Consider the following 15,764-nt stretch of genomic DNA (forward strand, 5'->3'; position numbering starts at 1 on the left):
CAGGTTATATCTATACTGATAATAACTGGGACAGGTATAACATGCATGATGATTAGAGCGAAAGATTCACATTTTTAAAAAATAATGATTGATTTTTGCCCCCTTTCTTTTGTAAAAATACTCATTATTTAAGTATTGATATTGTATGGAAATATATAATACAGGAAATAAAATATTTATTTACTTATCTTAAATCTTAAATAAATATGGAGTTTATTTTTATTTTTATTATTACTATTATTATTAAAAGTTTTGATAGTTACCTCCTTCAGAAATCTACAAATATGGCAGTATAAAATGTAACAAATTGGACTTACTGGAATAACAAAATAATTTTCATTAATTTAATTGAGGGTATCGTTAATATAAAATTGTTACTTGTACATTTGCTACTTGAAATTGTTTAAAAATTAGGTTTTTTGATACCACTGTTTAAGATAAATTGCATACACTGTGCAGATGGGGCACTTAAACATTATAATCTTGTCCTTGAGTATTATTGTATTCCAGTGAAATGGCAGTTTGACATTAGTCAGGATGCCATGCCAGATATCCAACATTTGCACACAACAAATCCAAATTGTGCATGTGAGAAAATCCACCTTTGAACAGATTTATCATGTGTCTTAAAATTCGAATCAAAGTCCAAAATCTGCACATGTGAAAATTTGGTTACTTATTCCTTCACTTACAAGATTTAACAAACTGCACACATGAGCTTGCAAAATCTACCCTTTCTACATACATTGAAAACTAGATTCAGATGTGCAGCTTATAAGAAGCGCATGAGAATTGTTGAGATTTTTCTGCATGGCTAACCCATATCAATTGAGCAGAAATGATAAATAATACTAAATGCCAATTGACTAATATTTTTGTGAGTTTTCTATGCTGAAACATATTTAAAAAATATAAAAGTCCAAACTGTCCACACTTTTCCAGGGTTTTCTATGATGACAAAATTTTAAGTCCAAACTATCCAAGGTTTTCCTCGCATGTCCACCTTTTCCATGCACAACGTCCAGGGTTTCCATCACATGCCTCCTACGGTATTATTTCTAACACCGGAGAAGGATGGACAATTTAAATTTAAGTAGCTCCTAGACTCCAGTCAGCAATGACAACGGTCTAGGTGTATAAAAGACTCAAGGTGAAATGTGTAACGATTTAATAAATATTGACGTATTAAGCTGTTTGATAGACAATTCCAACCCATACAAACAATGACCTTTCCACAGTTGCCATTTACTATCCTCATATGAAATTAAAGTCTTAAGAGAGTGTGTTTTCCCTTCGGTGTTGATTCTGTTATTCTTCTGTCCATCTCTCATTTCTCTCTTTTGATACTTCCAGTACCCTCGACTCTGTGCTCTCCTTGCACTTCCACAACTCTCTTCCATGCTTCTTCCAGTACTACGCCTCCACCCAAACTGCTTACATCACAATAGACCTCCCACATGTTATCAACATATCTTTCTTCTCTCTGATTCTTGAGTGTCGCCTCTCACTCCCACCCTGAAAGCTTCTTAAGTCTTCGTCAACAATCCAAGCTTAGAATTTCCCTAAAGACCTTTCCTGCCTTTTTAATGAGCGCACAATTTCTGCACTGAGAGTGCAGACTAGTCTCACAACTTCTCTGTGATCTACTCTTGCCAGCATCCAAACATGCACTAATCAGAAAAATGGACTTAGCCCGAACAAACTGCTTATTGAGACTAGATTTGAATCTCTCTTACATAATTAAAATAAGTTTTACCCACTCCACCCCACCTGACTTTATTTGCAATTTTTACACATCCTGAAGAGTAAAATGCTAAAAAAATAGATCACTGTGGCCTATGCACTTCAGCAATAATATACACCTTTTGCATTTATATATGATAATTTGATCTTGTTGCTTGTACAGTCATGAACATTTTTGTGTGTAAATAGCTTGAGGTGTACAACATTATCAAACCAAAAGTTGGTCAGTTTAATTTAGGCTTCAGTGACAGTTTAAATGTCTAATTTCAAAGTGAGTTTCAAAGACACTGTGCAGTCATAGAGCTATATATCTGCATTCAGTCTGGGCAAAACATTTCTGTGATATCAAATATGTCACCATGGAAAGCTTTTTAACACAGTTAATTGTGTAGATGTATCTGTATACTTGTTTGTATGGTATATATATGTTCTTTTATGTTTACTGTGTTTCTACTTCATATCTATATTTTAATTTAGATGTATGGACTATGTAGTCTGAAATAAAGAATTCTTATCTTATCTTTTTACATTTCACTTCGAGTTTCTTCCACACCATTACTTGTACAATTATAAAATTTGCTTCACTGATATGAACAAAATAAATGAAAAATTACAATGCTACAAAATTAAAATAAACATCAGGCAAAGCACACAGTCTCTTTTCATGATGTGAAAATCAGTGACTTTATAACATTCATGCCTGTTGTTTTGCCAATGTATATAATCAGGTTTAAGCTGTCTTTTTCATTTAAAAGTATGACATTGAACAAATTACCTGAACAAGTTTGTTCCATAAAGATATAGAGGACCTCTTTTTCTATTATTGATATCTCTGACATAGTTTGTGATTTTCCTTTTCCTTTATAAACAGTGTGGTTTCAGTCTAGAGTTCTATTATTTATATGCTGCAGCACCACAAAACATTTCAAGCTTTGCACAGACTATGATATCTCACTGCACTGTTGTTTGCAACACTATCTATCACTTAATAATGCAGGTCACATTATCACATTTGCAATACAGGACATTCTTGTTATTCACAGATTTGCAATTTGTTTTGCGCTGCACTAACCCATGATGTTTCCCTATACACCATTAAATGTAAGACCAGTGAAAGACTTTTAGTTTTTTTTTTTAAACGATGTTTCCCTATACACCATTAAATGTAAGACCAGTGAAAGACTTTTATTTTTTTTTTTAAACTTTCATTTTATATATTACATGTGTTGACTGCATTATTACATAATATGCATGTTAATCACCCGCTTATTACATTATTACATTACTTTATATAATGAAAATGTGGTTGCTTTTTCATCAGGAACAAATCACCATTTCTGTACAAGTCTTTATTCTCAGTATAGTACAGTATTTTTGGATTTCCTCATTTATGCAGGATCTAAAACATATCTCCTTGAGTGAATGGCAAGAGTCTCCTGTGCATATTTAGTTCAGTGTGCAAACTTACTTTCTTTGGCTCTTATTAGTGTTATTTCTGTAATAGCACTGCATGTAGCAAAAGAGTTCTCATTCATAACACCGTTTCAATTTGTTCCAGACTTTGATGCTTTTTATGATGTAGACATTATGTTCCATACTATTTCCAGTATTATATAAGTGCAGGGATTCTTAATTTTCAGGCATACAGCAATAGATCTTAAAACTCTAAACAAAGCTGGCACAGAAGTAAAACCCCAAACAAGTGTTAACCCAAGTGTACGTCGCCTTTTGCCTCTTGAACCCCTAAATTCCCTGACTTCTGGAAATGTAAATCAACCACCCAATAGTGGACAGCAGAACTTGGTGAAGCCTAAAAAAAAAAGGAAGAAACAGAAGAAGGTACAGAAGGATGAAGAGAGCCCTGAACAAGAAGTAAGGGAAAGAGAAGGATAAAGAAACTCACATGAGGACTCAGATGTCTCAAAAAAAGAAAAGCAACAAACATCATAATAAAACATTTATTATCTAAAATCTGAATTGGTACATGTAACCAACTGCATGTTTCTTTCACAAAAACAAATTTGGCTTGGCAAACATTTTGAAAAATGTTTAAAAATTGCTTTTCTTATATTTTTTGGTGGGGGTGGATGTGGAGGAATTAAAGGAGCTAGAGATAAGGGAAAAAACATCACAATTTGACCCTTCTGTCTTCCAATCTATATAGTCTTCTAAGTGATGATTGCTTGCCCCCAAGAACATAAGTTCCTCAAAACCTGTTGAACATATTTAAGAATTTTTGCAGAACTAGTTTTTTTTAACTTTTTTTCTGAAATATGTCAGAAATTGACACTTTTTCAACACGTTTTCAGCAAAATATGTTCTATACTTAAAGATTCAGAAATTACCCAGAGAAAGTTTAGATAATTTAAAAACTCTAAAGTAAATGTTCATTGCAGTTCAGGAAACTGTTCAGCTATATTTTTTGTTTAATAATCATTCAGAAAGTAATTGTTCAGAAAATGTCCTGACACAACTAATCACTTTCCAAATGTATTTCACGTGTAATTGAGCAATTATGTGAAAATTTGAGCTGTAATTTGCCACTCAGTGACAGCTTATCCTTTTTACAGGAAGAAGGCTTCTGTAAACTTAATTGTTAGCTCTACTGGTCATAGACCAGAACAGCATATGGGATGGCCTGTAGTGCATCATCTGTCATCTGAAAGCCATATGTCCTTCAACACCAGATTTTTTTTTCTCACTCCTCCCACAACTACTTTGTAAATGAAAATTGTGCTGCTTCAACATTAAGTAATGTGGCAGCCATCCTGAAAAATGTTGTATCTCTACTTCTGAGCAGAAAGTCATATTGACGTTGGGTTTTCACCAGAAGACTTATGATGTCTCGTTAGTCCTATATGAAAATGGTCCAGCTCAGACATCCAATATGGCCTATGCATGACTTTATCACTATTCCTACTGAAAGGGTGGTCATATAAACATCAAATCTTCACTGAAAGAATTCTTATGTCTTGTTGGTGCTGATTAAAAAAATGGTGCTGTTCTGACATCCAATAGAGCTGACACAGTGTAGTGGCTATTTCTTCTAAATTGGAGATCATACTTTTATATAGCCTAGTTGATTCTGAATAGAACCGATGCCAATCTGACATGTCACTTGGCCACCATAGCAGCTATCTTTAGAAGTTTGTTATCCTACTCCTAAGTGGAAAGTCATATCAACATGGGTTTTCACATGAAGATGTTGGCCCCAAATGAAAGTAGTGCAGATCTAGCCTCCAATATTGCAGCTACAGCTGTCTTTTAGAAAATCTTATCACTGCTAAATGGATGATCATATCAGCACGAGGTTTCACAAAAACTATCTGTGATATCTAGCTGCTGCATTGAAATCTTGTTGCTATTCCACAACAGAAAGTCATATTGACATGGGGTTTACACCAGAAGGCTAATTATGATATCTAGTTGGCTCACTATTAAAATGGCACCTATCCATCGCCATCAGAAACCCTTGTTATCACTCCTCATGAACTAGGACTTCCTGAATTAGTACTGAGAGACTTGCTCAGGGATGAGCAGAAGTTTCACTATTACTTGCATTGAAATCACGGCTTACATCTTTCACTGATAAAACAATTTTAAAAATTGAGTTTCAACACTGAGGATTTTATTCACAAAACAAAAGTCTTTTCTCTTTTAACAAAAGCAATCATGTTTTCTCGTGTGCAGAAAGTAGTGATGTACACAATGATTTGCAGGTACAAATTGAGGCATACATGTACATGATATGTTGAAACATCTTGGAGCTATATTTTCATGATCTATCAGAGATTGGCAAAGGGCAAACAATTTTTTTAATAGAAAAAGCTGTTTGTTGACAATTGTTCTTAATGTGATTATAAAACTAGTTGTTGTGGGGTTTAATGCCATTTTTCAGCACAAGATAGGCTATATGTGGTGGCCATTATTAATGGTGGAGGAATAACCCTGGAAAAACCCAGAAAGAACTACCAACCCACAAGAAGCTACTGGCAAGCTCTCTCACATACCCACATTGGCCGAACCTGATACTCGAACCCAAGCAGACAGAGGTGAAATGGCATTGATCCGTAATGGTGAGTGCTTTAGACCACTAGGCCACTCAGGTCCCCTATAAAACTAGTACTCAGCCAATAAATAGCATGGCTACCCCACTTTCCCAGGTCTTCTCAATGTTTAGCCAGGATGGTACCCTTTCTGAATTCTTCAAATGTCCCCCAGTAACTCTTGCCCTTGCTTATAATGCAGTCTGTGTTTTTGGACCTTATTGTGCACAAGTTATTGAGGGAGAAGTTCACATCGAAGTGAAAAAATAACTTGAAATTGCATAATTTACATTATTACTTAACTGGAGTTTTGATTCATTCTGTCTAACCCCATTACTCCACCTCCACCCACACCAGATCCCCATCACATATTCATCATTCTCACTACACTGCAGTTTGGTGAATAATGTGATCATTTGTTATGGACCTGAATCTTATTATAAAGAAAAGCTGTTTAAGATATTCATTATGAAAGTGTTATGAATAATTTGGTCATTTTCATTTACATATATGTTTATCTTATAACTTTGGCTGTCCAATTAAAGTAAAAATGCTTGAATTAGCACATTTAAGCATAAGTTAAGATTGCCTCAATTCTTTTTACAGATTTTCTGTTCATAGGAAGACATTATTTTTGTTTAATTTATGTATACAGTAAGAAAGCTAAAGTAATTTGTTAAAATTAAATATAATTATTGTACAGCTTTTCTTCATATGTGATACACACAAATCCATAATTGTAGGGGAGAGTTTGAGAAAAAATGTCACAAATCATGATCTGTTCAAAACTTTGTCAATTATTTTCTCCAGTGTGCTGCTAACACATTAACCCCTGGCAACGAGTTTAAATGGCTTGAGGTAGTAGCCTAATGCCGATCTCTGTAGCGTCAAGGTCATGTATGATACACCATAAGTGTGGGGTATTATAGAAAGGTAGACAGATGTAGCTCTACAATGATACCAAATAATCTGGAATATCTAGTTGCACTACAAAATACAGAGGGAAAAACTGCATTTTTTGGACCCAATTTTTTTTTCTACCCAAAATTCGCCCGTGGTCAGAATCCGATTTTGTGTCTGGATTTAGACTTTTTGGTCTCAGATCTAACGAAAACCAGTATGAACTGCAAACAGACAAATGAACCTTTGCAAAAAGTAGGATAAGATGGGCATTTGGAATAAAGAGTTGTCTCGATACGAAAGTAATGGGTCCGTTAAGCCAAAAAAAAAGAAAGAACTCCAACTTGTACCCTTCTGCTCATACCCAAGCCCAATAGCCAATGAAAACCATGTTTCTAACACAGCTGTGCAGTATGTTATTGGAAGATCACATACCTGGAAGTAGTTGTTTTCAGATGTATTCAGAAATAGCTTTCAAAATGTGTTTCCTACTCGAATTTCAGACGAAAACAACAAAAACCTTCAGGGATGAATGTGTTAATTACCTGATTGTGTCACTTTGACCTGCAAGTAAACCAGATTAAAAAGAATAATATTACAGTACAATTATTCTGTTATTAAGCAGCATGTGATATTTTCTGTGATTTTTGGTATGTTACTGTTGTGCCTCTATTGCTTTTTGTAAATATTAGCAGTGGAATCACTTTGTTATGTTCACTGTATCAAGTTAGTTGGGTTGGGGTACATAACTGTGTAAATTAATGTTTGAATATCTTAACGAGAATAATTCACCCTCTTGTGTCTTTTTTGCCATCTTTTAAATGTAAACATGATTAGTGAAGTATAAAGATTTGCCTAACTATCATTCTGATAACATACACTTTTAGAAGCCAGGATCCCAAATCTTGTGCAAAATTAAATGCTTTTGTATTATAAACTTTCTGCACAATAACTCTAGTTCATCATTATTTACAGTTATCACATTCTGTGGATGATGTTTACCTTAAATTTCACTATACCTGAAAGAAGACAACTGGTTTTGCACAGTTACATTAGCTTATATCACATAACTGGACCAGACTAATTGGGGTAAGAAAGGAGCATATTAATTTTGGGATCAAAAGTCCAGGTCACTTTGACTAAAATGAAGTTAATATTGCTTCTGCACAGTAATATTAGTTCTACATCACATACCGGACCAAACTTTGTGGATTGTTTTTACATCGGGTTAATAAGAAACCTATGAATGTTTTGACTAGGGAACACAGTTCAGTTCACCTTTTTTCTTCATACATGTTATGATCCGTAGTGATATAATTCTGTTTTAACAAATAATATATATAAACATGACATTTGTTTTTGTAGACATTCATCCATTAGTATTCATTATTTTTTCCCCTGCAAGGTAACTTTTTACCCCAAAAAATTCTTTGTAACTGAAGGGAATATAAATAAAAGTTGCCTCCTCTTTTTTTTTCATTGTTGTCCTTAATATTTTCTTCTCATTTCGACGGCACACCTCTATGAAGTTGAAACAAGCTCTTGTGCTATAATTACCCTAGACATCTGATCATCATCCATATAAATAATACATATACACATGTACACCCTCATCTAATCAGAACCATTCATTGTTCCTGTTGTAGGCAACAGTTTTGGGTTGGTTTCATAGCACATACTCCCGGGGGTGAAGGCTAATTTGATGCAAGCATGCATATCAGTTGTACATTCTTCATTAAGATTTTGCATGGAACTCATTGCTTTTTCACACTGTATAAATACTGTTATGCCCGGAATCATAAAACTTTGCATCATCATGATACTACACCCTCATGAGAAATATAGATAACTAACATATATTTCATGCTTCACTGACTTTGATTCAGTTTACATTTCTTTCTCAAGCCCTGAGTATGATAGAATCTTCAAAATATTTTCTGTGTTTTTATATTAGTATCACATCACTTACCACAAAAGGTACCTGTGACCTATTTCTCAGATTTACTGGCATAGGTTAATTTTTTGCATTTAGTTCATGACTAGCAAGGTTTTTTGCACCCTGTATAATGCATTTTAGAAAAAGGAAAGACTCAAAATAGGAACCAGTTTTGTGGTTTTGTTACTCAAGAAAAAAGTGTGACTGTAAGTTTTAGATATTGTTTATTCGTACAGATACAATTGTATGTGCTCAAAATGTTTCACAATATTTTCATACTTTTTTAATGGATATGCTTAACATGAATGATCAATACAACTATACCCAGCTGATATTTTATTATATGTACTGCGATGTGTTTTTTGCTAATAGAAACTGGCCATGATCATTTTGACGACAAGACAGATAATCTTTTTATGCTTAAACTGCATCTTTTTAACATTGCATTTTACAGTAACAATGATTTATATCTAGCAGCGTTGTAATGTTTTAATTTTAAACAGTATGTTTTAGACCCTTCAGGCTTATGGATTTAGAATAGGCCCAGTGCACTCTCCTGCTTGTCATCAGGGCAGCTAATAGTGGCAGGAGCCTTAATGGCTCAGTGTTTAGCATGCCAGACTCACAACTGAATAGTTGTGGTTTTGAATACTACCTCTGGATCAGTGTGGATTGGCTTCCATGTAATGTTCTTGAGCATGATACTTTTCTCATCTTTCCTTAATTGGCACTAAATAACATGCTAGTATTGCCATGCCATAAAACACCCAACCAGAATATTTGTTGCTGAAGTTTGAATAGACATTGCAGAGGTAGTTATTGGTAGATCAAAGTAACCTATATATTTTCAGGATTCTATAGAGATTTCAATTTACAATTAAGCAATTCTTTTTTGTTAAGAAAAGTGTAAGTGTGAAGGGACTTGTACAAAAGGATACATGGTATGTTCAGCTATAGAAGAACAGAACTTTGAAATCTGGTGTTGTATCATTACAATAACAAAACCTTTTAATTGTTCCATTTGATAATAATAATAATAATAATGACATTTAAAGAGGGTAACACAATTAGCTAAAAACTAATCTACCTTGAGGCCCTCATACAAAGGAATTTATTTATTTTAGCTGCATCTCTGAAACCATTGGATATTTTGGGTTTGGAAGAAGGAAATAGAGTGGGCATTTCTAATCTAAACTGGAATACTATTCCAAAGCAGAGTTCCAGAGTAGTGGAAACCTTTTTTAAATAACTCCTTTTTTGGTTTGGGAATTTTATACTGTTTGGTAGACATGGATCACAGATGGGGAGTATTACCAGGTAGCCTATACTGGAATAGTGATTGTAAATATTCAGGAGCACTATTATGAGATATCCTGTACATTAATTTAGCTTTTCTCAAACAGATTTGGTCTTTAATAGGTAATATTTTTAACTACCAGCTAAATTTTCCTTGCTTTCTTTCTAGATTCATATTAGCCCAAATGCTCTTTTTTGAAGATGTGCCAGCTTTGCTATGTATTTATCATTTGAATTACTCCATACTGTATTACACTAGTCTAAATAGGGTTGTATGTAACTGTTATAAAATAGTTCTCTGTGCCTTTCAGGGAGAAAATGTCTTATCCTACTGAAAAGCCATAAACTTGAATTGACTTTTTTACTGATATGTTTGATATGTTCAGTCCATGATAGGTTATTATCTATCAGAACACCAAGTAGTCTATCATGACAGACCATATGCAAATTTGTATCCTTCGATATCATAGTTCATCACTATCAAGATTTGTCCTTCTTTGCCGTGTTGAGATAAGTAATATTTTAGTTTTACCAGTATTTATCACCATGCCATTACATGTGCACCAGTTTTCCAGTTTGTTTAGGACATCTTGTAAAGATATTTCGAGTTCATACTTTGTGTTTTGGATGTCTGGCAATGTTGTGTCATCTGCATAGAGATCTGTAGATGATATTGAGTCTCTTAGTAAAAGTGGTAGGTCATTAATAAATAAAATGAATAGTAATGGACCTAGAATTGAGCCTTGTGGTACTCCATATCTAATTGTTTCAGGTTCAGACAGAACATTATTTATGTAAACATGTTGTGTTCTCTCACTTAAGTAAGAAGTAAACCATCCAACTGTGCTTTCATCATATTGGTAGATTTTCAGTTTCTTCAAAAGGATTTCATGATCCACCATGTCAAAAGCTTTCCTGAAATCTACAAATACAGATCCTATTATTCTGCCTTGGTCAAGTGCTTAAAGCCATTTATCAGTTAGGGAGATCAAGGCAGTCTCACAGGAATGGTTCTGTCTAAAGCCTGATTGATTAGGTTGTAACAGCAAGTGTTTGGTTAAATATGACATGAATGAGTCATGGACATGTTTTTCAATCAATTTTGACAAGTTTGGTAGTATTGAGATTGGTTGGTAGTTATCAGCATCATCCTTAGAACCAGATTTGTGAATAGGAGTTACTTTTGCAGCTTTCCATATTTTGGGGACAGATGAGGTTGCAATACTTAAATTAATTATGAATGTTATGCTATCTACAATAGCAGAGGCAGAAGATTTAATGAGTCATGGACCAATCTGATCAAGTCCTGTAGCTTTCTTGGTATCAAGTTCATTGTGGCTACTATCATTATTTGTCATTGTTCTACTTGACTGACTTGTGGCAACCAAATGTTGACTGGCAACAAAAGCAAGAAATTACAAATTGTATTAACCATGAGAATGTATGTCTAAACAGTCATCAAGGTGGACATGATTTATACTTAATTTGTGCTTCCAGTTTTCTTAAATATATTTTTTCAAGTAAATTTGTAACATTGAAGAACCAGTTAAGTTGAAACAGCTGATCCTAAGTGGCTAGATTTTACTTCAATATCTTTGATTGAAGAATGGTTAATGATACAAATGAAAATGTGGCAAACTGTATTTGTAATGGTTTCAGATATATATGTGATGTATTTCTGATAACTGAGTTCACAAAGAATGAATGAAATGAGACAATTTCTTTTCGAGAATTTGTTTTCAAGTACATAATTATTTTAAATTTGTATGTCAACCATAATCCCTAGAATAGTATGTTATAATGTTCTGTTTCTGTCTGGTTGTCTGTCAGTTACCAGTTTAATTTCTGCATAATACCTCAAGCTTTCCACAATCTGTAATTACTAAAACATTGTGAGTCCCTTAAACTTTGCATAACAGACAAACTTAACCCTAACCAATTAATTTTGGAGTGATCAAAGTTTGAAGTCATCGTGAATGAAAGAAGAAAGGAATGGTTTCTCTCAGATAACGTTAGTTTTATATCACAGGCTGTATAGACAGCTTGAGCCTTGCACTTGTAGTAAATAAGGAGCCTTTTCAGTTGTGGGTCATAAGGTTAAAGGTCAATATCATTGTGATGAGAAGAAACATTAATAGTTCCAAATCACAGACCTACAGCAATCTTTTTTATACGGCTTGTACTTTTAATAAGGATGAAGCCTATTTACTCCAGGGTCAAGCAGAGATCAGGGTCACTGTGACTAATAGAAAAAAATGGTTTCTGCATAATAACTGTAGTTTTGGAACATGTAATTTTGACTAGATCTTATGGAGGGTTTGCGATTAATACATGGGAAAGGACAGTTGAAGTTGTTTTAGACATGTGACTGAGAGAAAAATGGGTGAGGAATATCCATTATTCTAGATGGATGCCTTGCACTTAATGGGTATTAAAAAAACCCAATGCATTTTGGGATATTATAGTCAGAGATCACAGCCTTGATAAGTGCCAGAAGAAGAAAGAAAATGTTTCTGCACTGTTTAGTTCAAGAATGCATGCTTTGACCATACACTGAAGTAATTGAGACCCTTTGGTCAGTGACCTTCATAGTCAGCTGTGCACTTCCTACATCAAGGACTATTAAGCACAGGATGGGGATGTAATGTACAATTCAGATTATGTCTTCTTTCACTTATGTAGTAAACTTGTGACTACTTTTACTTAAATAAAATCTAAAACATCTAGAGTATGTTGTCATATCAAGTTATTTGTTAATGAAAGAATGAAAACATTTGTTAAATAATATTTAAAGTTTACATACATATATACATACATACATACATACATACATATTTATAGTTTCTTCTAGAATCTATGATGGGGTTACTCTATCCACATATCTTTCTAATAATGCTGCATTGAAAAATGCTTGTGATAAACGAAGATCATTATTTAATTCCCTTGTTGGAACTGGCATTGGAAAGGATGGAATGATTCCAATTAATAGTGCTAAAATAAGGTCCGCCTATACATGAACACCTTATATTCTGTACCGAAACCAGTCTGGAGGAGGAATATTGAAATCACAGTTCACTGCTGTGAAGAATCATTGTGGAGATCTAAACTTGAAATGAGACCTGAACGTTTACATTATGCAAGTGTCCATACTACTCTTCAACCTCTTGCTGTCTGGAAACTTTGTAAATGTTTTCGTAATAAAACTTGGACTTTCGCTAACATTGCCTATTTAACTATGTGTTCAGTTTCAATACAGAATGAATATAACTGTAAACTTTGCAAGAGATTGACTACAGATAGAGCCAAGCATATGTTATTATACTGCCAAGCCCTAAACAACAAACATAATACTATGTTTGAAAAAATAATAGATGCAATAGACATTCTAGACTAGCACTGGCTTTTATGTCAAGACAGTGACTCATTACTTCATAACCTTTTGGGCAAGAGAGTGGACATCTTGTATTCTATGGATGATCAATCATGGCAGGCATTCATGTGTGTGATGGCAGATGGAATAGACACAATGTACAGAAGAACAAATGAACTTGAAAACAATATATGATACATTGCTTGTTCAGTAAATTAGGGAAATGGACCCATTTCATTTCTATTTTATAAATTATTTACAGGTGTTCTAAGTGAGAGCCAATTTGATAATCCATTTAAATCATTCCAGTCGAATGCAAATAATTTCAATTCCTTTTTTTTTTCCATCTCTTAATCTCTGTTGCTTATATATTTTGTTTGCATTGAGTTCTCTCACTCATGTGTTTAGATATTGTTTTCTTTACTTTTGTATATATGTACATATTTGTATATGTATGTATGTATGTATGTATGTGTGTGTGTGTGTGTCTGTATGTATGTTTGTATATGTATGTGTGTATGCATATATGAATGTGTGTGTGTATATGTTATATGTATGTATATATATGTGTGTATGTTTGTATATATATATATATATATATATATATATATATATATATATATATATATGTGTATGTGTGTGTGCAAATCTGTTAATATCAAGCTAAGTTTCTATCTCTATTGTGTAAGAATTAAAAATTAACTGAATAAAATCTCTTCTGAAGAGGAAATAAAGAAAGTCAGTCATACATACATACATACATACAACTCTAGTCTCTTACCGTTCTCATTTACCATCAACAAAATTGAATGTGCCAGTTGATTAACTTTTACCTTCCCCCTTTTCATTCAACACTCTCACCATCCACTATCCACCAATGATGAATCATCCTCGGAGTCCACAGTAACTTTGATTAACCACCATTTTCATACATTTGTTTGGAAAATAGGTGGGTAATCAAATGAACACTGTACATTTATTTTCTCACAATATATATTACCTAAATGTGACCAGAACTAGGTCACATGTGTTCATGCAACTAACCTGTATATAAAATTAACCCAAGATGTACAGCAGTAGAGGCAATAATTACACTTAGGTCCTACCACAGATCTGATGGCTTTGGTAAGATGACATTGTTGTATTTTAGAAACCATTTAACTTGTGACCAATTGTTTTATTTAAAACATGTCATCAATATTGTTTATGATAGTCTATTTTTCAAAACAACAGTTACAGATATCTTGGTTTCCACTCAGTTCATTGTTAGCATTGAACATGACAGAGTTAACCATGGAAACATCACTGCAAATTTAGATCAACTTTAACCATCTTAATGAATTTTTCTTTTATTTTCAAAAACATCTTACTTAACTTTTCTTGTTTGCAACAAATATTGTATGAAATTTCTTCCATCACAGTTGTCAATGGTTTCAGGGCTAAGCTGCAACAGTAAACAGGTTACTCCAGAATGCTAGTGAGATATCCTAACAAAATATCCTTCTCTTGCATCATATGTCCATGGTTAAATAAGAAATCCCCCTACCTAACGATACTATTAATCTCTCGTAAATCAGCAACTGGTGCAACAGGCTTGATCAGATATAATACAAAACATTTATTCTCCAGTATTTTATTTGAAATGTTGTTTTTTTTTCCATTATAGATAACCACATCTGTAAGAAAAAATGAGGGATCTAAATATCCAGAGGAGATGCAGTAAGGAAAGAATAACAACTTTATATTTATAAATTGTGTCAGTTTACTGTAAACAAAATGCATTGTAGCTTATATCTTCATCATTTTAGACAAGATGTATTGTTTTCTTTAAGAGTGTTGCTTAAATTTGTCTTAATCTTTATTTAAGAAGGATTATTTCTAATTTTAATATTTAATCAAACCTCTTTTTATGCAGATTCTGCATAAACTTTTGTCTTTTGATTCTCTGGACGTAACACTTGTGTAGCAGATCTTACATTAGTGCTCTTTTCAAATATACTGATGAAATAAATTTAATAATTTCTAAATTTGTTATGATTCTACTTATTGCATGATGAAAATTTTTAATTGTATTTTATCAGATTGAGGAATTGTGGATAATACACAAATATTTTAAGAACTTTGTCCCCTTCTGGTAAATACTTACCTAGTAAATCCAGATGTGCTCTCTAGGTTATACCAGACTAAAATGTCAAAAAACTGCACAAGTCTGCATGAAATGCTTACCTTGTGTGCATGATAATGGCAAACTTTATCATTTACTTCTCAGTAACTATAAGTGCCAAACTAGAGCTCAGTTTAAGTATGATTTAGATTATGTAGGAAGGAAGAATTAAAACATTGAGCAGACACGCTTGCAAATAAATTTGAAAAATTTAGACCAAGATGAGTTTTGGAAACAAACAGTATTCTGCAGAAACTTCCAATAGGCTACCAATCTGCACTGATGGGAAGCACGTCCAAAATAACACAT

General features: G+C 33.4%; 1 protein-coding gene across 2 annotated transcripts in view; it reads left to right on the forward strand.

The window, feature by feature from the left end:
• LOC149806798 (uncharacterized) overlaps positions 1–15,125 on the forward strand; it is a 76,370-nt gene extending 61,245 nt beyond the window's left edge. The window contains exons 7-8 of one of the 2 annotated variants that reach the window (XM_089979295.1): positions 3,384–3,615; positions 14,958–15,125. In XM_089979295.1, coding sequence (XP_089835421.1) covers positions 3,384–3,615; positions 14,958–15,014 — 289 coding nt within the window. In that variant the 3' untranslated portion in view covers positions 15,015–15,125. The remainder of the gene's footprint in view (positions 1–3,383; positions 3,616–14,957) is intronic. The other variant, XM_089979369.1, reaches the window with a different exon arrangement.
• The last annotated feature ends 639 nt before the right edge of the window (positions 15,126–15,764 follow it).

Source organism: Sinohyriopsis cumingii, chromosome 1, assembly GCF_028554795.1.
Source record: "Sinohyriopsis cumingii isolate HCF-2022 chromosome 1, ASM2855479v2, whole genome shotgun sequence".
Classification (NCBI taxonomy): domain Eukaryota; kingdom Metazoa; phylum Mollusca; class Bivalvia; order Unionida; family Unionidae; genus Sinohyriopsis; species Sinohyriopsis cumingii.